The sequence below is a fragment of the Aricia agestis genome, chromosome 20 (genome assembly GCF_905147365.1).
Source record: "Aricia agestis chromosome 20, ilAriAges1.1, whole genome shotgun sequence".
Classification (NCBI taxonomy): Eukaryota; Metazoa; Arthropoda; class Insecta; order Lepidoptera; family Lycaenidae; genus Aricia; species Aricia agestis.
In genome coordinates, this window is record NC_056425.1 from 11,007,639 (window position 1) to 11,029,246 (window position 21,608).

Below are 21,608 nucleotides of genomic sequence, written 5' to 3' on the forward strand. Positions count from 1 at the left end.
AATATGTGAATACTGTTTGTAGCATTTGAGTGTATGTTTCATTTATGTTTATTATGTAAGTTTCACTGTGTTTAGTCGTAAGCTTGCATATGACAGATATTGAGGATCGTGCATTTTCTGTGTAGTGAGCATTAAAATGTTGCGACTTCTATGTTCAACTATTCGATTAAAATTATTATTATATCTTAAATTAGTGTTTTAATGTGCTGTAACTATTAATTATAATTTTTACTTGTAGTAGGTATTAAGCTGATCGCACACTTGTCAGCACCGTACTAAATGCGGTGCGTACGGTGCTAATAAGAATAAGAATGGATTTATTTTTAGCATCACACAATACATTAACATAAAGTTCGACTATAATATTATAAAATTAATTTATTACAATGCTGTGTGACACCAAAAATTGGCCCCAGCTCAGCAAACGCAACAAGCAAGCCCGCTGCACTGATATTCTGCAGAGGCTAATGATAAATGTGCGATCACCTTTAATATTAAAATATGCAAAAATAGAATTGTTGATTAAAAGTCAATTTTAAATTTAAATCATATATTTCCACAATCATAACAGTGATATTATATTATTAAAATATTTTTTATCTCTTAACTCTACATTAAAGCCGTTACATCTCCAACATCTACTTACAGTGGCCGTTCACAGTTAAAGATAGTTTTGTTCAAGTTTCGAGAGCTTTTCTTGTTTCATCGAAAAAAACAGATGTGATAAAAGTTACTACTAACCATCTTTTGTTCAGTTGACTGTCAATGTGTTGTACCCACAAACCAAGCTTTTATTCAGATCAATTGAATAAATGTAAGATTAACGTAAATTATAATAACGTAGGTATTACTGCCTAAATTGACTTACAATAAAAAATAATTTTCTTTAGTTTTACATGTATTTCAAGTATTCACTAAAAATAAGATACATTTTTAACCGTATAAAAATTTCAAATTATAATAGCTATGAATACAATGGTCAGTCAATACGAAAATCAATTAGATAATCGTTTTTTGAACGAGCAAAATCTTAACAAAACGTTTTTTTTTTTTTACTCTAACTCAGTTCCATTCCAGGTAAATACCACGTTATTATAGGCCAGATTAATACAGATTTTATGATTATGGTCCAAGTAACGAGACGCACAAAATTTCATACAAATTTTGACTTTGAAGTTTTCATTTGTCTTGTATTTTGGCCTATAGTGCCATCCAACCCAACTTGCAGTGTTATAAGATACCAGAATATATCACAGTGGTGAGCGGCTCATTTTGCACCAAGCAATATCATGAGATCCTTACACTTTTTAACGTTGCAAGCAAAACATAACAACACCAGCGCAAAATCGCTATTTATAATAAAATTATTTACATTTTTGGTAATTAATTGTAGATAATACTCAACACTGGAGCTTGTCCTAACACTAGAATGTCTTGTTTACAAATACGTAAAGAAACTTCCAAATACGCCTCTGGATTGTCTGGGGCGTAGTTACGTGTGGGTCTCACCGCGCGGGCCCCTTCCCGGCCAGGCGCGAGCGGTCGAAGTTGCAGATGTCTTGTAGAAGGGCTGACCGACCGGAATCTTAAAAATAAAAAATGCGTCAGGCCAAGTATAGAAAAGAGTAGAATAATTTGGATTCTACTTAAATTATATTACCAACTTGTTTCGTGTCAAGTAGACTGACTAAACTAAGGGATAAGCAAAAGTTCTTGTAGATAGTTTTCAAATGTTAATCGTATGGAGTTAGAAAGAAAATCATTTGACACTCTCTTATAAATACAATTACCAATACAGGCTTTCTCGTTAAATATTATTAATAAAATTTCTCATTAAATTACGCAAAGGTGCGAGCAGAGGGCGCTGCTAGCACATACAGTATTCCGACATGTTGCACACGTCACATTAAATAATTAACAGAAACGTTGTCAAAAGTCGACCAAAACTGTTTGTTTACTGTCCGTGCTGATGCTAGACTCTAGCCGCTAACGTCTAAATATTGCAGTAATGAATCCTATTCCGCTGTAGTCATACAAGAAAATATGATACTGCTTGTAAATAGAATTACAATAAACACTAGGCTGTAACTGCACATGACAGTACTTAAAATAGTTATAATATACGGCAGGGGTCACCAATTAGTTTTGCTTGGGGTCCATTTTAAAGAATGACAGTGATGTGACCTCCGCGGTCCACTCATTTTATAAAAAAATAATTAAACAAAGGTAATTACGGAAATTACAAGGATACAGATTACGGAAATTACGAGATTTAACCCTTTAACCGCCATGCTTAAAATCAATTGTCGTGCCTCTAGCGCCGGCAGCATAAATCGAAAAATTTATACCTACAACAAATAGTGATGTGCAATACTTATCTTTTTCGATGTCGATAATTTATTTCTTAATTTATAATTTATATAAAGCATAAACTGATATCTAGTATTTGAATCGCGCAAAACACTGGCAAAACATTAGATAAAAACAGCTTGAATAGTGAAGTGACATAATTCCCGATATTTGTTATTACATTTCAAATAATATTAAATTCATAGTTTCCACGGATTAAATAATTGAGTTGTTTAAATATATAACCTACTACAAATATAGATTTTCAATAGTAAATTGATATCCCATCCCCTTTACACGCATACAATTTCATCTAAATGTCGTAGCAGACAGACAGACAGGAAAGCGTAACTTAGTAATTTATTGTAATTTTATTTCTTATTTAAGTATCCACTACAATCACATTTATCGATAGCATCATCATAAGCACAACACTAGTGGAATATTCTAGAAGGCGGCACTCGCTTATGACGTCAGAAGCGGTCGTCTTTTTCCGACCGTAGCGCAGGGTGTGCTGACAACATTCGTTTCTAAACATGCAGGCTAGGGATGGGAATCGTCAATTCAATCATTGAAATTTTTATACTACATTTATTATAAATGAAGTAAAACAAACACGTAACCATTGCTTTATTTGTTTTATAATAAATTAGTTAGTAAAAACTAAAAACAGACATGTTTTAATTTATGTGGATTTTTGTATCAGTAAATCATTGCTTATGTCCCGTCCCTACTGTCGGATTTTTCCGACTCGGGCGTTGGACATCAATACACTTTTCTAAGAATATTTTCGGTAATTTATTTAACTTTAGACATTATTTTTAGGTCTTCTAATTAATAAACTAAAGTGTAATAAATTGTAAATGATTACTTCGTTAACTATTTACCAAGAATAAACATTATTTTTTTAATATAATACAGTGCTATCAAACAAAAAAGGCCGTGATACTGGTCGTAAATATCCGACCTTGGCGAAATGGGCACGAAAATATTTGTCGGATTATTCCGACCTTGGCGGCTAAAGGGTTAAGCTACAATTTTTGTAGCTTATTATCTCTCTGATGTATGGAGTGAAATTGGTGCAAACTATTCATTCGTTCATCAGTAAATAGAGACCGAAATTTATTTTTAACGAAGTTCATCTTCGAAAATGATTGGTCCGCACACAATGGGTCGGCGCGGGCGGACCGGATGCGGACCGAGGTGCCCCATTTGGTGACCCCTGTTATACGGTACACCAGCAGTTAAAGCCTAGTGTGGTCTCTGTAAACTTACCACTTGCGGGCTGGGGCGGCGGCGGCGGGGGCGGCGCGGGGGGCGTGGGCGAGGACACTGTACTGCCGCTGTGTGTCTCCGCCAGGGACGACGTCGACTTCCAAACGCTCTCGCGTTTTTTCTGCGAAAGTAGTATATTACATTATAATTTATAAGCGGGCCCTCACTACTGTGGCACTAGGCTGTTAGAATCGTAGTGCCAGAGTAGACAGAACTATAAAGGAGCCTCGACTTCAAACAAACGGGCGTATCTACGCGAGTTGGGCGCGAGTACCACTTTTAACATGTTTCACAATGCTAAATAATAGTAGGGGAGGGGAAGGTGCTAATTTTGTAGTCATGGAGACTTAGTAGGTTTTTTAAATCAGGTAAATCTGATTAAAAAAAAAATAAGAGCGTTTTCTATTCTAGCGGTGGGTTTAGAAACTGCAGCCATTTTAAAGTTTTGAAAAAGAAAATATATTCACAAAATTGCTTATTTAGGTAAATTATAAATATATTTTAGACAAGAAGGACTAAATAATTTAGTTTAGTGCAAAACAAAATATCTGCAAAGCTTAGTTAGGAAATTATGAAGCTTTTTTTATATATTTTAAAATGTCCCTACAGGCTTACCAAACCTTTGAATCGTCAGTGCTTTTTATGGAAGCTTCTTTGGGGTATACTAAACATCCCCTATCTTAATCTGACAGATCCAATGACAATTAAAAATTAAAAAAAATAACCCACGACGTGAGAAATCCGATTTCTATACTATGATAACTAGACACATGTCGGAAGCCTATACAAGCTTTATCTGACACGCTCGAGCTTGTCCCGAAATCCCCTCTTCCCCTCCCCAACTATAACGCATTAGTACGGCATGCGCCGGCCGATATGACATACTACGTCAAACGTATCGAGATCTCTTCTGAGTCGGCCTACGCGTTGGTTCTGCAAATATGCTTCCAGTATTCCATATCCAGTATAAAATAAGGGGGCAAACGATCCAACGGGTCACCTGATGGAAAGCAACTACCGTCGCCCATGGACACTCGCAACACTAGAAGAGCTGCAGGTGCGTTGCCAAATATGGTAACTTACGGCTCTCTTCTGTTGTCTCTTCATTTCGACGTCGGAGCTCAGCAGCTCCTGTATTCTGACTTCCTTCTTCGCTTTTCTTTGCTGATAACAAAAATATATTTTAGAATTGCCTCCTTACGAATAAAAAAGTTACCCCCGCCAGGGCATCGAAACCCACGGGTTGAAAAACACTGCATTGAGTAAAGAATAAAGTAAATATTTCAAATATTAGAATTTCCGTCATAAAAGTCGGGTTATAATAATTTAAACTTATTTCTTGTTTTATTAGTCCATATCAAAGACATAGATGAAGATAGATACCGCATGTGTATTGTGTATAATATATGTACTTCGCGTGTCATATCGCGTTCCCAAACGACGAGCAATGCTCGTCTTTCGAAAGTCTGTTCTTCCGTCTGCTATCGGAAAAGGACGTCAATCGGAATTTTAAAAATGCCTATTGAGCTATAGAATTTTCAATAGCAACGTTGGCCTAGATAATGGACACGTTTCTTATCATCGGTACATCACAGTAGGTAGGAAAAAAGTGGCACGCTCGATTTCATACAAATGGAGGGACAAGCCGTATCTATCTTGATGTATGTCCATACCATATTCTGGTCCTCCCTGAGCCGCTCCTCCATCGCCGTGACGCTCAGTCGCAGCTGGTCTTTCAGCGACAGGGGAAACTTCAGGTGCGTTCGGTCCGTGACGCCGTTGAGCGAAGCGCGCGTGAAGAACGAGTGACACAGCAGCTGGTTGTATGAAACCGAGCCGTGGCGACACATGACGCTCGATATACACATGCGCAGTAAATTCTCTGAAAGTTATAAAGAACTGCAGTCTTACTCCCGAAACTGAAGGTCTACTACGAAACCGTTCGTGAAACAAAATCGTATCAGGGGTCGTACCACGAAACCGTTTTGAGACTCAAACAACCGAATGAGAATGCCGCGTCCTGCTTTAACAACGTTATTTCTCGTTTGTTAATTGTTAGAGTAGGACGCAGCATTCTTGAACGATTCTTTGACTCTCGAAACGGTTTCGTGGTACGGCCCCTGATACGATTTTGTTTCACGAGTCTGATTAGTTCCAAATTGAGCCGCAGCACGATCGTGCGCTAGTATAGCTGTCAGAAGTGGGAAAAGCCGTTGAGATCGAATTAGTTCCAAATTGAGCCGCAGCACGATTTTGCTAGTATGTATGTCGGAATTAGCAAAATATTAGACTCTAAAATAGTATTTAAATATAATATGTTTAATACTATTTAGAGTCCGTTTATAATAACATCGCAGGGAATCGAGTAATGCGTCATAATAAGCGAACGTCCACAATAAACGAAGTCAGTTTATCCAACATGTTACAAAGAATTTAATACGAACTCTAAACTACGTAATATAATGACGTCATAATAAGGCTGACCCCACATTAGGCGTGCGCGTTCTTAGGGCGTGTGAGCAACGCGAGCGTGCCACGGGCGTTCTCTCGCTCACACGCCGAAGGAACGCACACGCCTAAGGGTCACAGCACACAATATATCAACTTGGAAAGGGATAGTCACCGTATCGCCTTCGTCTCGCTGTCCAGGCATCAACCTAACGTATGCACGTATAAAGCGTATCAGTAGCGCCTGTACGTCAACTCGGCTAGGCGACGCGACGCCCCGCTTACGGCTCGGGGACGGGGAAAGGGGCAAGGGTGGACGAAGAAACGTAACCTTGAGTACGGAAAGTGATATTATGTTCCGATACAGGGTAATTTGGGATTCATAGTAAATTTGGATACATGATGATTTGGAATACAAAGAAACTTCGGAACAGAACACTAACTAATTTAAATTCAATTATCCAGACATACCCTAAACCCGTGGTCTCCTATCTTTTTTTCATACGGGCCACAAACATGTCTTGGTCTTGGTGTCACGGGCCGCAACAAACATTTTTTATGGTTAAAAAATAACGCTCTTCAAAATTAACTATTTAAAAGTGGAAAAAATTTCACGTCTTTCACGACGACTTTATTTGCGGCCCGAGACATCAATACCAAAACATATTTGTGGCCCGCATGAAAAAAAGGTTGGGGGCCACTGCCCCGGACCCTTAGCCTAATTAACTTTCAAACTCACCCAAATCCTGATGCGCGCCCATCGATATACTATTTTCAAAGACATCACAGCAGTACCCATCGAGAGGTTTGGCCGTGGCGAGCTCGTACATCGTGCGACCGAAACAGTACACGTCTATGGCCGGTGCTCGGTTCACTCGCTTGCACTTCACAAGGTACGGTCGGTATAGACAGGGCACTCCCAGCAGGCTATTCTCTATGTCCAGTAGCACCGCTCTTTGATTGTCTATAGCTATGTTTCCCGGGTGTAAATGCCCTGTAAATTATTATAGGGATATAGAGGTTAAAATTTATACCGTAACTAGATGACTTTCGCAACTCGATTGCGCCAAAATTCATCTTCGTGCGGAAACCATATATATTTCCGGGATAAAAAGTATCCTATGTCCTTTCCATTAAGTTAATATACCTAGCGGAATAGAGCAACAATATCGAGCTGTCAAACGTAACCGAAATTGGTTTCATCTGTGTGTAAAAATATTATGTGTACGTATACACTTACACAAGCATGATTGAACATGATTTCTATGAGATTAAATTGTCAACGTGCGGCACGTGCCGACTGGACGTCAAAAAAAGAGTGCTGCTGTCATGTATCACACCGCACACGTCACATTTTACCACGCAGTTTTACTGATAGTGACATCTCTCTTGCTCAGGCCTTTGTTTCTCTATTCCGCTAGGTATATTAACTTAATGGTCCTTTCCCAGGGCTCAAAGTATCACCCTAGTCCCTACCAAATCAGCGGTTTGGGCGTGAAGAGGTAACAGACAGACAGACACACTTTCGCATTTATAATATTAGTATGTCCGTGTGATTTTCGCTGATGGTTTGATTTGGTTAGACACTTAAAAGCTTCTATGTAATTTCAACGGCTGTTGTACCACCAGAGAAAATAATTCATTCAAACACGGCGAACCTACATTATTTGGTCGAGTTATTTTATAACAAGTTACCGACGAACTTACATCATTTTATCGGGTTATTTACCTATTTACCGGACCTATTTAGATCCAGATTGGTCCAGCCGTTTCGCAGTAGTAAGCACACAACACATGAACACGAATTAAATGCTGGTTTTATCGCTAAGGGTGGGTTGCACCGACTTACTTTAACTATAACAAAATGTCAAATCCCTAGTAAAGGTCAATATTGGACGCCATCTTTGACGATAACTATAACAACGCTTCTGATGCAACCACTGATACCGCATTTATACATTCGCACGAATAGCGAGGCGAATCACGAGGCGAATGGCGAACACGAATGTGTAAACAGTGCGCTCGCTATTCGCCTCGCACTTCGCCTCGCGATTCGTGGCATTCGCGTTGAGAGCGGTTTTTCGGACGCGAATCAAAGGGCACGAATAGCGAATACGAACTTACTGTTTACACATTCGCCTGCATTCAGTTGACAGCTAGCGTCCGACCCTACAGGACGTGTACAAAGCTGAACATACATATTATTTGACTTAAGTACACTGTACTGAAAATAAGCCTATTTTTATATTCTATATAAAAATAGGCTTATATTATTTATATATTCTATATATTATGTTATCATGTTATTATTATTATAACGTTAGTACAATGTTATTAGTTATTACACTCGTTTCTTTTCATACTAATGCCACATACGTGGCATTAGTAAGTTATCATTGTGTAAACTTATAAGTCATAATTTAAGATATAACACATACAAAAAGATTATATTTTGTTGTTAAAGTATAATAAGTATTATATTTATTAGTTTCGCATTTATGAGCGCGCAGCCCGCCGACAAACTACTATGCAGTTTGGCTAATATAATAAGGGAATTTATTTTGGTTTTTAATAAATATTATTATTAGTATATTTTAGTATTATTATTATTATTATGTAATAAAAATGGAGTGGAGTGAAAGGCGAATTTTAGAATTCCTAGAATTTTACAAAAAGGAAGAGCTCATTTGGAACCGAATCGAACCAAAATATCGCTATAATAAATTTCATATTTTTCATTCAACATTGCTATCATAATGGCTGCGTTCCAGATGACGTTAATTTTGACCAAAACGCTCAAAACGTCCCCTTCTGCCGTTCCCTTTGGCGACCGGGGTCGTTTTTATCGCGGCTATGACGTCACTCATGACGTCATCATTTTCGCTCAAAACGACCCTCGACGAAGATGGGTCAAAGTGGGCGTTCTAGTTTTTTTTTTAAATTTTAACGTAACTATATCGCGAAAGTCATGTTCGGAAAGTTTTCAGGAGAGAGTAGAGACAAAAAAACTTTATATTATTTCATTACAAATAATATTTATATTACTTAAATAAATTAAATAACATTTAATGAAATATTTTGATTGGAAAATAAATTGTTTTAAATGAAAGGTCAAATGATTTCTTATAAAATATTATAATAATTAATACTAATTTTCATCTCTCCTATACCTGTTGATTTATTCGTACTTGACTAAACATTATGCGGTATTGTTACCTAACGTTTATATGTATATTGTGACAATTATAGTCAATATTCAAAGTATGTGGTTTTGTTATTAAAATATGATTCAATGTGAAAACTCAAATATAATAAAATTTTAACTATATTAAAATATGATTACTTAAGTAAAAAAATGTAATAGGTACTAAAAACCAAACAAATATAATATTATGTATTTTATTTGTAAAATAAATGTAACTATAAACAATAAAATTACTTTTATTTACGACTTGAAGAAAAGGATCATAATATCTAAGTTCGGTTCATTGTACCTATGTATAAAAAAATTATAGTTCTTTTTTTAAACTTTTCTCAAAACGCTCAAAACGATCCATAATCCGTTCCACTTGGGTTTGTATCGCTGACGCTCACATGCTAGTGGAACGGGAAAAACTACGGTTTTGAGCGTGAGCGTTTCTAACGTCATCTGGAACGCGGGGAATATGAACACGTCCTCCATGTTCGTGTGCGAATGTCAAAATGAATCACCCCACGAATGTGTGAACACGACAAAGTTCGCGACAGCATTCGTATACGAATGTTTCGTCGAACCAACGTCGAATGACGAGGCGAATAGCGAACGCGAATGTATAAATATGCCTTGACATAATATACTGGACAGGCGATCGCTATCAATAAAATGTTCCTATTTGAAAGTCGCCATATTGGCGCTGATTGCTGTGTGAAAGCAGTAGTGAGTGTACTTGGAACTACTATTTTGCAAATGGCGGTTGTCATTTTCTATATAAATTAGTTCACAGTACGCTCACCGCGGCGCTTCGAATCGGCACAAACAATAGCTGTCATTTTGTACGGCATAGCCTGTCCAGTGTATTATAGAGGTCAGTGGATGCTACCCACCCTAAGCGTTTCGGCGGCGCCGTTGGAGCGCGCTCGTTCGAGATGTATGGGGGTAGCAGTAGCGTTTTATAGTCGAGCGCGCTGCTCAAGCACTGAGCCTTATAAATTAGATGAAAATCAATTCATTTGCAATACTTAGTCAATTGACACTTACCGTGTGGTATTCCTTTGTCGTTTAGAAATTTTAGCGCCTGTAATATTTGGTAGCCATAGTGAGCCAACTGACCCAACGTTAAGGGTTTCCGAACTTTGGGGTTGCCATACTTAGACAAATAACACTTGTTGTATTCCGTGCCATACAGCATATCTCTGAGGCTGCCTTTCTCGTATATTCGTCGGACTACATATGCACCTGTTTCTAATGTGTGTAGGGATAATATTTCAGCTATGTTGGGGTGCTGAAAGAATTAAGAAATATTAATTTAGCTATGAAAATTCAGTACCTCATAACTTAGAGTCTGTTTCACCACTTCCAGATAAGTGATGAAAAGGCTATCCACCAATTAACTTGACAGTTCAAGTATCAAGTATAGAGAATCTGTCAAAAAAGTTGTAAATAGTCTATTCGGCACTTTATCAGAAAGTGGTGAAATAGGCCCTAAATATAAAGAAATGACATTAATAATCTTGTATGTAAGTACTAATAAATGAAAGTTCAGTTATAATGTTACTATTAATGTTTTTAAAAGTTTATTATACAAAATAGCTGCAGACTTTTAAATAAAATGCTATACAGATAGTTTCTAGATAATAATAGGCCTCATAAAGAGGGTATGGGATGGTTTTGGCAAGATATGGTATAACACAACCTCTGTGGCTCAGTTGGTGGGCTGTTGGTAGCTCAAGCCGGGGGTCGCGGGTTCGAATCCCGCCGACGGAACAAAAAGTAAAAAAAAAGTTCCTGGGTCATGGATGTGTATTAAATATGTGTATCATATAATAAAAATCTTAAATATATGTATAATATTAAAGTATTAAATATATTTCCGTTATCTGGTACCCGTAACACAAGTCCTCCAGGTACTTACCAGGGGGCCAGACTGACGTGGTGTGAAGCGTCCATAGATATTTATTTATTTAACACAATCATTTTCTTTTTTTTTGCGGATGTAGTTTTCAACGAAAGTGATAATATAACGTTTTTTAGTCATCCATGAACTAATTTATCTATTTTATGTAAGTACTTCATCTACATTTATTTTATCACAACGGAAATAACACATAAAAGTGATATTTCTATTAATAGTTGCAAATTGTTATTGATATTTAAGATTTCACATGCAAAGGAAGTTGCACAATAATAAAGCATATTATTTAACATAAATATTTTTTATATCTTTATTAGTATAATAATAATAATTATTATTATTATACTAATAATAATAATATCTATGGACGCTTCACATCACGTCAGTCTGGCCCCGTGCTAAGTACCTGGAGGACTTGTGATACAGGTACCAGACAATGTAAATATATTTAATACTTTTATACTATACATATATTTAAGATTTTTATTATATCATACACATATTTAATACACATCCATGACCCAGGAACATTGAAAAACTTTTTGTTCCGTCGGCGGGATTCAAACCTGCGACCCCCGGCTTGAGTTGCCACACACTCTAACCATTGAGCCACGGAGGTATATATACACGGAGTATGTAATTTGTTTATGAATCCCTTTCATGAGAAGTTATTGTAAGTCTTCTAATGTTAAGCATTACTCATTCTTATAATCTCTAACCTCTATTTATTTATTTAAAAACTTATTGTATTGTCGTACAAAGGCGATTTTTTTTCAAACCTGGTGGTGCAAAGATAGATCATAGAATATGCAAACACAAAACTAAGAGGACAAAGTATTAAAATGCTTAAAATTTAATATGACACTACAACTATAGATATAATTTATACAAATTATATAAATGCGTGTGTGTCTATTGGTCTGTCTGTTACCATTTCACGTCCAAACTACTGAACCGATTTTTCTGGAATTTGGTATGACGATATTTCCGCGCAACAGAGTTTTCTGGCATCATCTAGTTAAATGTATAAATTAAATAAAGTGTAAGGGCCAACCCACACATATAACAACCACACGACAACCACAACCACACCACGTGGTCGGGCGTATATTTAGTATTGTAAATAAACTGGACTATTCACACATACGACATACCATATTTTGCAGTCGTTGTCGACCACTTGTATAATACCGACCACATCGCATCCACCACTTTGCGTAGATGCAATGACAGAGCGCGCACACCACCCGCGCACTTCCCCCTCTACGTTGTGTGGTTATGTGTGAATGGTACATGCACGTACACATACCACAACATGATGTGGTTGTGGTATGTGTGTGTTGGCCCTTACAGTAATTGTGAATAAACAAATTACTCACAGATAAGTTTTGTAGACTTTTAAATGCAGTTTGCAGGTCTTTGTTTGATAAATGCTTGTCAGGTCCATAGCTCTGAAAAGATAGCAGGCAGTTTGTTCCACTGCCTGACTCGGTAACCTACAATAAAAATTTATGATAAAAAACTTTGTAGTCAACCAAAAAAACTTGACATCTGTATCTTGAAAAAACAATATGAAAGAAGGGCTTTAGTAAAGTTGGTCAGTTTGCAACACTGAAGATTATTTTAGTACTTTCTTTATCTATCTAAAAATAAATAGTAAACAAGTCTTATCATTTATATTGAAAGGCTTTTGTATTTTAACATTTTTTTATTTATTTGGACTGACAATTATGTAGAATATAGAAATTCTTAATTTAAGTTGAAAGACCTTAAGTAATGAAAATTAGTAACATACATTTTTATAGGAAAGCAATTAAATAAAATTACAGAAATAATTATTTTGTAACATAAATTATAGACTTACAGAGAAATAATGTTTTCGAACTCTCCAGCCAATATCAGGTAGAGGTCCCTTGAGTTCATACTGACCATCACCTCTCAACGCAATTGACACAGTTTGTAAGGCTCTTTCTGAAAAAAAAACATTCTTTCAGTAATAATTAATGAAACAAACATAAATTTTGCTGACAATTTTGCATATATATCAACTGAGCATGAGTTTCTTTTGCTATAAAATTTGGTACATGGCAATCTACCAAATTTCATACCATAACTATTGACCATAAAATTACATTATACTTACAATGGTACAATATTTAATTTTCTGTCTCACCTGCTATTATTGTTGAGTAATTTTGAGGATCTAAAAAACTTCGCACAGGTAGTGACAATGCTAGTATAGGATGCTCCAAAACTTTTTTTATGTAATTCTAAAAAGTAAACAAACAAAGTCATGACTATTCTATGATGTAGACTTAAATTAATGATGCAAATATTATGTTACCTGTAAAGCTATTTGCCTTTCAGCTATGAAGGATGGTTGCATGTTGCCAATAAGCTTTTTGGGTGGTAGTGGCAGTTCTATGTTGGCTTGTTGTAAGCTGGCGTGCAAAGAAGAAAAGTCACGGTAGCGTCGCGACACTGTCCACTTATTTTCTTCATTATAACCACGCCGTACTTGAAGCACATATTCCTAAAATAAAAAAAAAACAATATACTTCTCTTAAGCTTAGCTATTGATACTTGGAATAGGAAACCTAATAACTCACTGTATGTTTATTTACGCTATGAGCGTTTTCTAATGTACAGCTAAGTTTTTCAGTGTCGTCGATTAATGTTCTTGTTTGATTAGATTTTTCGAAGATAGCCATATCTCTCCACAAATTAACATAAGTCTACAAAATGCAATAACTGTGAAATTACAGTAAACATTTTCATATAAATTGATCGGAATTAATCAAAATCGACTACTGACAATTGACATACGTCACGTAAACACAGCTGTAAATGACAACCTTTTTTTTAGCAAACTGTGTTCAGCAAACGTCAACCCCTTATGTTCTAAAGTCTAAACTATCGAGTATCAGTGCTAAACTGCTAAATTTGTTATCCCATTTGACTAAATTTAGACGTCTAAATTATGATTTAGTAACTAAATTTAGTCAAGTGGAATAACATTTAGAAAGCTAGGATCCTAATTAGTGTACTAAATCGGAAAAAGTGTGGCTTCTGAGTCATATCTGTACTTTTCGTTCAGATTTATTCAATCGACATCAAAGACTTCTATTTAAACTGATGTAGACGGGCCATACGCACCAAATTGTCCGCCGTTCCAATAAAGCTAATTCACGTGATTCACACCATTGCAGTCAGTCTTCACTGGCGCGCTGTACGCGACGGTCGTATGCGAGTGTGTACGGTTAGCAAATAAATTTTTAAAACAAACTTAGTTTTATTTTCAGATACTAATTAATGTAATCAAAGGGCAAAATGCTGTCTTGTGTAAAATTAAAAAGATTTTTAAAAAATATATAAATAAATCTTCAGGGATTAACTTTCACAGGTAACTATCATAGTTGTTCACAATAGATGAATAATTTTTACCTGGCTACAGCAAAGCAAAAAGTATGTTTGTATATGTTACCGTTAATTTACGTAAGTCAGTTAGAGTGAAAATTCACGCGGTATTCTGCAGATTTTCTGGGTGAGTAAGTTAAAGTGCAAAAAATTGATTCTATTGTTACATTACTAGACAATCTGCAGAATATCTAGGTAATCGGCAGTCTACCGACCATGCGCGGTATGTAGCATAAAAGAGGTTTTTGTTTGAATAAATCATATTATTTAGTTGTAGGTACTTATAGGGATTATTGAATATAATTTACAGGACATTAACAAAGGAATAAAATATTAAAATTTAAGTAACTAAAATATTACTGCACTGATAAAATATAACAGATCAAATCAACTAGAAAAAAAAAACAATAATAAACAATTAAAAACAGTCTAATGTTAGCCATACATGCAACGGTCTACCGGAGAGGTCTACCTGTGCAGATATACCTGCGCAAGTAAATCGGAATGTGTGTGGGAAATGGGAATAGGCCTGTGCAGTTGCTTGGACCTGCGCATTCGACCGGCGCAAAATCGAGAATCAATTCTTTCGAGTGACACCTGCGCAGGCATACCTGCAGGTGACCCCTCCGGTAGACCGTAGCGTGTGTGGTAGCCATATCCTTCGTCTTGAGGTTCGAGCGCTTGGAGTCCCGCCACAAAGTGAATTTTAGCTCCTTTGTGGTGAGAGTCCCGACGCACCATCTACCAACCTTCGAGAAGGAGGAGTTCTGGCCGATTGGAGTCGTCTACAGGAGGTTCCGAGAACGACTTCCGAATACGTCGCGCCCCACGTCGCAGGCAATACGTGTTTAGTGTTTTAGTGTTAGTATTAGTTTTTAGTATAATTGTATGTATGTTAGTCTATAAGGTATTTATGTTATGGGCCAAGATGCCTGAGTTAAATAAATAAATAAAATAAGGTGCTTACATGCTTAAGTCAAAAATTTTTAGGACATAAACGAAGGAAGAGTTTAGCCTAGAATGTGAAAGAGTGACGTTAATTTGTTTTTATTAATTTCCTTAGATTGTTCTGGGTTTTTTAATGTGTTTTATTGGTAGAATATTAACCATTGGATATTTATTATCATGCACAAGTATAGGCCAGTGATACAACTTCCAGAAACGTGCCTTTTGTGTTCCCTCCTAAACACCATCGAAAGTTTTAGTAAAGCTTCTACCATTTTACTGAATCGACAGACTTAAGTCCTTGACTGCATTGACTTTTACTTTGACTTTGAGTAGACTTTGGACTTTACTAAATAGAAAATCGATGCTAAAAATTGTTACAAGAACATAGTTTTCCCGCTACTTATTTGACACTTGCCATGGTTATATCTAAGCCGAAGCGCCATAATAAGAAAAAAATAAACAAAGGATAAAATATTCAATATTAACTTCAATGTTGTTGTTGTTAATGTTACTCCACTGATAAAATATAACAGACCAAATCGTCAAACATAGGAACAGAGGGGTGCAGTCCTAGCGAAGGAGCGTAACAAAAGTGTTTAATTCACTGTCTTCCGCAATTCAACGATGTACTATCAGTGTAGTTGATTCCTAGGCTGATCGCGGACCTAAGTAATTTGGTCGCGTTTTATCAAACCCATCCGACCGATGACAGGTAACATTGAATTGACATAAGCCGACCATATGACGTAGGTCCGTGAACTGCCTAGGAATTAATTTCTTCGATGGTACCATTCGTTACTATGCAAAGTAACTAGGTAAAGTACTTTTTTGGTTTAAATTTCTCACTTTACCGGATGGCATCAGGAAATCTGCAGATTACCTAGTAAATTTGAACATTAACATCATGTTGACGTCCCTACTAAGTATATTATCTAGTACTTTCATGTATAAAAATTAAAAATAATAAAACGAATTTTTGTCATTTGTTTGCAATTCAATATTTTTATAACTAAAAATTATTATTTTTTTATTCTTTATAATCATCTAGCTTAAAAAAAATCTGATTTGCCCCCCCCTGGCACAGAATCTGCGTAATTTGCCCCCCCTGACCCAGAACCTGGGTAATTTGCCCCCCCCTGGCCCATAACCTGGGTACGCCCATGGACCCACTCCCCCCTCTTGTGACCGAGCATGGCATCTCGCCCTTGACTACGAAGATACATTTTTGTTTGTGTGTGTAATGTTTTGAGTGTATTGTTTTAGGATTGCTTTTCAAATGTCATTTCGTAGAGTATGGCATGTCTACCTCAGTTTAAATCATGTTTAAATAGAAGTCTTTGATCGACATTCGACAATCATGAATCACCCGGCCGCCGGCCGTGGCAGCGCCCGAGATTCGAAGTCTTTCTACATCCAACGTTTGCGGGTTTAGAAGACGTATTCATAAAAAAGTAATGTAAGAAATGACAGTTCCAAGCTGACATTTCACAATTTTCAAATGTCATTTTGTGTTGACGAAACAGTCGCAGGCGAAAAAATTAAAATTGCAAATATTTTATTGCCAATAAAACAGTTAAAACATTTTAAAATGTGTTAATATAGTCCTACAATTTGTGTTTTTAAATAAAGACTAGTAATGGTTTAGTAAAAATTATGTTATTAAGTTAATTAACCCTTAAAGATGTATTTTCCAATAGGGTGGCCGAAAATTCTAAAAAACTTAGGTCCAGATCAATTAATTAAACAGATTATATCGAATAGAGACAAGATATTATTTGCATCTTTAACTGACGACAGTTTCACCGTTTGGTTTTGCAAGGTATAGTCATTTGAAACCACTTTTATAACACTTGAAACTCTTATGTTGATAGTACATTTTCCTTGATTTTTGTGTTGTTTCATTCTCAATAATTAAAGGATCATAATATAAATGGTATGAATATACACTTTAATAAATTCACTTTTGTGTTTTTATCCTTTGCAGCCATCAGTTCCAATTGTCTACCACAAGAGAACCGAGGAATCTCTGCAAAGACTTGGTATAAATGTTGGCATAGAATGGAAACCAGATTCGTCCATGTTATGTATTTCTGTGAGTATGGTTCTAATAATTTTAACAATTGTAATTACTGAACAGAGTTGTTTATCTAATGACAGTTAAAAGTTTTATCACTAAGTTATATCTGTTTCCTTCCTGTTGTACTTGCCTTTATTTAATTTTTGTTATGTACAACAACGAACAAGTAGCCCTCGCACATATTTCATGACCCTCTTACTAATGAATAGTACACACTGTGTGTTAAAAATGTATACTGATATTATTTACAGACCTCAGAAGGCCATCTCATACTGTACAATGTGGAGTCACAACCCGAACAGACGGCTTACCAACAGTGTGATCCACCTAATGCCAGTTTAAGACGAGACTCTGCTGAATTATTTGTAAAAGAAGTTATACCATCACTCAAAATTACTTTGGTAATAATGATTCTCATTACTTAATATAAGTACTGTAAAAAAATTTATGTAAAAAAACAACAGAAGCGATTTGTAACTTGTGTCTGTTTTTTTTTAAAAATAAGGGGGCAAAAGAGCAAACGGGTCACCTGATGGAAAGCAACTTCCACTGCCCATGGACACTTGCGTTGCCGGCCTTTTAAGAGGGAATAGGGTAATAGGGGAGGGTAGGGATGGGAAGGGAGGGGAATAGGAGAGTGTAGGGGATTGAGCCTCCGGTAAACTCACTCGCTCGGCAAAACACAGCGCAAGCGCTGTTTCACGCCAGTTTTCTGTGAGATTGTGGTATTTCTCCGGTCGATCCGGCCCATTCGTGCCGAAGCATGGCTCTCCCACGTATATCTATACCATGTCTGTCTGGGTTAAAGTGGATTAAAAATTTTGTGTTATTTTTCTCATGATATTTTATGAGAACTAACTATAAATAATAACACTGAGTAACATAGTTATAGTACTAAAAACCAATAATATTCATATTTATTTGGTTTCATATATATTTTATAAGAGCCTAACCTGTCCCACTGCTGGGCAAAGGCCTCCCCCAATTTTTCCAATCATTTTGCTTTATTGCTACCTAGCTTGTATGTGTCAAAATGTAGGTTCAATTTACATTTTTACCTCTTAAAAATTTTCAATGTCTTGAATCCTCAACATGTCTTCTATTTTCAGTTCAAAGAGATACTAGTATGGGATGGACAGATAACTCGTATGTGCTGTATATCTGGTACGGAGATTTTGGTGTGCACCACGCGAGCACATCTGCTGCGGTATCGCTGGGATGGCACACAGAACAGAGACTACTGTCTAGACCTAGGACGAATACCATTTTCTATAAACCAACAAGTGTCTAAAGGTATATTGTTGAAAGGCGCTACAAAAAAATATTTATTTGTAAGTTCATTCGCGTTCTGACAATATGAGATAGCTAAATATTATGCCTGCGCATTTTAAAGGTACAAGTAGCAATAATTTATTGCCAAACTAGCTGTTGCCCGCGACTTCGTCCGTGTGGACTTCAGTTTATAGCGCGCGATGTCAACAAAATTGGTGTCAAAAGGTTTTATAAAAAAACCCTGGTACCCCTTAAATCAAAACAGCTGTGCAGTGTGCAAATAATATTTAAGTAATTTTTTTAAAATTAAACTTTATATTTTATGCCAAACTTTAAAGCTTATTTAGCCCCCTAAATTACACAACTTTACCTTTTTTTTTTTTAACATGGGGAAATGCTTTACGCATCCCCGGCAAATTGGGGATATCGGCCGGGGTATGTGGGACTCCTGCTACCCACTAAAACCCCATGGTGTTCCACTCATCGCTTAAGGCAGAGTTGCGGGTACGATAGAACCTACCGCAACTCTACCAGCGATCATCTACAGACCCGACACCACCCCGCTGCTCGGGGGGCCGCGATGCGCAGGAACACCTTGCGCATCACGGCTCTCTCTCTAGGAACACAACTTTACCCTACACTAAACTATTTATCATTGATAGGTTTAAGGTTACGTCCCTGCATAGGTAGATAAAGTACTGAGATATTTAATAACGTAAAAAAGAACATTCGAAAAAGATCGAAACTCGAATGTAAGATGATACCACCTCTTATAGAAAGAGGTCTGAGCAAGCGTCAGCGCGATGTAGGAGACGCACGGCGCCATCTATTATGAATTTTTGGAACTAACTTAATTTGAACAAATTTACGCATTTTCACCCCCTTACAACCCTTTTTTCCAGTAAAAAAGTAGCCTATGTCCTTTCTCAGGCTTTAGACTATCTGTATACAAAATTTCATTACAATCGGTTCGGTAGTTTTGGCATGACAGCGAGACAGACAGACAGAGATACTTTCGCATTTATAATATTAGTATAGATTTCTATTTGTTTCAAGGCCAGGGTTGATAAAGAATATATCATTAATATTTTTCGTTTGCTTCAGCCTGTTACGTTAAAATTATATTTTTCTCCTGTTTAAAATATAAAACAGACATCTGAAAAAAGGATTGAAAAAAGTAGAGCAATAGCTGAGAACTTTCTAGCCGCCAGAATTGTGTTGTCTTTTTCAGATTTTAGTTTTATCTTGTATTATTTTGTGGAATGCAATAAAGTATATTATTATTATTATTACTTTCAACCATAGCCTGTTTTACGGCTTCATTGACTCCACAATAACTCTAATTTGCTATTTACAGCTGAGCCCATAATAGAAGATAACACTCATGTCAACGACATAGAATACTCACCACTTGTCTGTGGATTCGGCATCACTCTCAACGACGGCCGAGCGGCCTATCTCACTGCACCTAATCTCAAGTTCGATCCTAATGTAAGTGTTATTTAAATAATCAAGAGTTAGACCTACGAATAATAAAAACTAAGGAAAAGTAACTCGGTCAAAAACATGCTCCACAATACTTGTCAAAAAAGTGTACCTTAGGTACACATTTCAATACATTTGCAATATTTAGGTGACCTTGAGCGGTACTAGGCTGACGTTAGATGACAGATCAAAAGGAGCCAAATTTAATACGGTAATAGTATGGGAGTTACGATTCCTTAGTTTTTATTATTTGTAGAGTTAGACAATAAAAATTAAAAACCAAATGTATTATGTGCTATTGACAACTGTCACAAATGAAGTCGTCCTATTACTCCAAGAGCCATATTGAAAGCCAGATTTTCGTCATTTTATAAAAGCTGAAAGTTCTGGATATGACCCCTATAGAGGTAAGAACTACTAGCAACTATGGTCTATGGTGGAAGGTATCCAGTTCTGAAGGTCTACCTTATCATTGAGTAAGTCAAGTATAAAGCTCATTTTCTTTCTTATTTTCTTCTGGATAACTATAGGAATCTCGTATTTCACTGCCAGACACTTATGACAGTCACTTTCTACTGCCAGACCACCTCAAAGCTTTAGGGGTGTCGTATACAATTGAAGTTTAGGGCGTTAACTAATGAAAGAGCTAAACTTTAGGCTCTAGGTGGAACGAAATTAGGAAACTGCTAAAAACATTTCATTTATTTTTGGCTTTAAGCGTTAATTGTTTAATTTCCGCAAGAATATATTGTTTATTTTATTTTTTAAACCAGATTTGTTTGGAAACTCGTCTGTGGGTAAGAATTAGTATTGGAGGAGTTTTAAAAATTAGGCCTCAAAATCCTTTTCTTAGGCTAACACAAGTAATAGTCCCATATTATATTATGCTAGTGTAATATTTGATGACTTCCTTAAGTAATAAAAAAGGTTTATCTTTAGATACATTGAATGAAAATTGCTGTTTTTCTCAGTGTTCCTTGTATTATATATGTTAACCCTTTGTCACATTCTCTTGCACATTTGCCCTGTAGAAGTAACATCGAACTCGACGCTAAAAATAATTATTGGTGCCAATTGCTTTTTTAATTTGAATACATAACTTTTTTAATCATTTCAGGCTGTTCAAGGCATATGGGCGCAAGGCATCGACGATGCGACGTGCGTGCGAGTCAATCACAAGTTTAGGCTAATTGCAATCGGCAGGAAAAAGTAAGTACATACTTACC

At 36.4% G+C, this 21,608-nt stretch overlaps 2 protein-coding genes across 3 annotated transcripts in view; one reads left to right on the forward strand and one right to left on the reverse strand.

The window, feature by feature from the left end:
• Positions 1–599: 599 nt before the first annotated feature.
• On the reverse strand, positions 600–13,967 carry LOC121737052 (PX domain-containing protein kinase-like protein). Its single transcript, XM_042128593.1, has 11 exons — positions 13,793–13,967; positions 13,528–13,716; positions 13,357–13,453; positions 13,048–13,154; positions 12,563–12,679; positions 10,310–10,553; positions 6,812–7,066; positions 5,298–5,506; positions 4,708–4,788; positions 3,625–3,745; positions 600–1,585 (listed from the first exon to the last, which is right to left on the reverse strand). The coding sequence occupies exons 1-11, from the start codon at positions 13,892–13,894 to the stop codon at positions 1,506–1,508; spliced, it is 1,602 nt and encodes a 533-aa protein (XP_041984527.1). The 5' UTR covers positions 13,895–13,967; the 3' UTR covers positions 600–1,505.
• A 3,205-nt stretch (positions 13,968–17,172) lies between these two features.
• LOC121737044 (guanine nucleotide exchange factor subunit Rich) overlaps positions 17,173–21,608 on the forward strand; it is a 33,526-nt gene continuing 29,090 nt past the window's right edge. The window contains exons 1-7 of one of the 2 annotated variants that reach the window (XM_042128578.1): positions 17,173–17,367; positions 17,533–17,640; positions 17,877–18,026; positions 18,735–18,918; positions 20,255–20,388; positions 21,156–21,179; positions 21,500–21,591. In XM_042128578.1, the coding sequence (XP_041984512.1) occupies positions 17,230–17,367; positions 17,533–17,640; positions 17,877–18,026; positions 18,735–18,918; positions 20,255–20,388; positions 21,156–21,179; positions 21,500–21,591 (830 nt within the window). In that variant the 5' untranslated portion in view covers positions 17,173–17,229. The remainder of the gene's footprint in view (positions 17,368–17,532; positions 17,641–17,876; positions 18,027–18,734; positions 18,919–20,254; positions 20,389–21,155; positions 21,180–21,499; positions 21,592–21,608) is intronic. The other variant, XM_042128579.1, reaches the window with a different exon arrangement.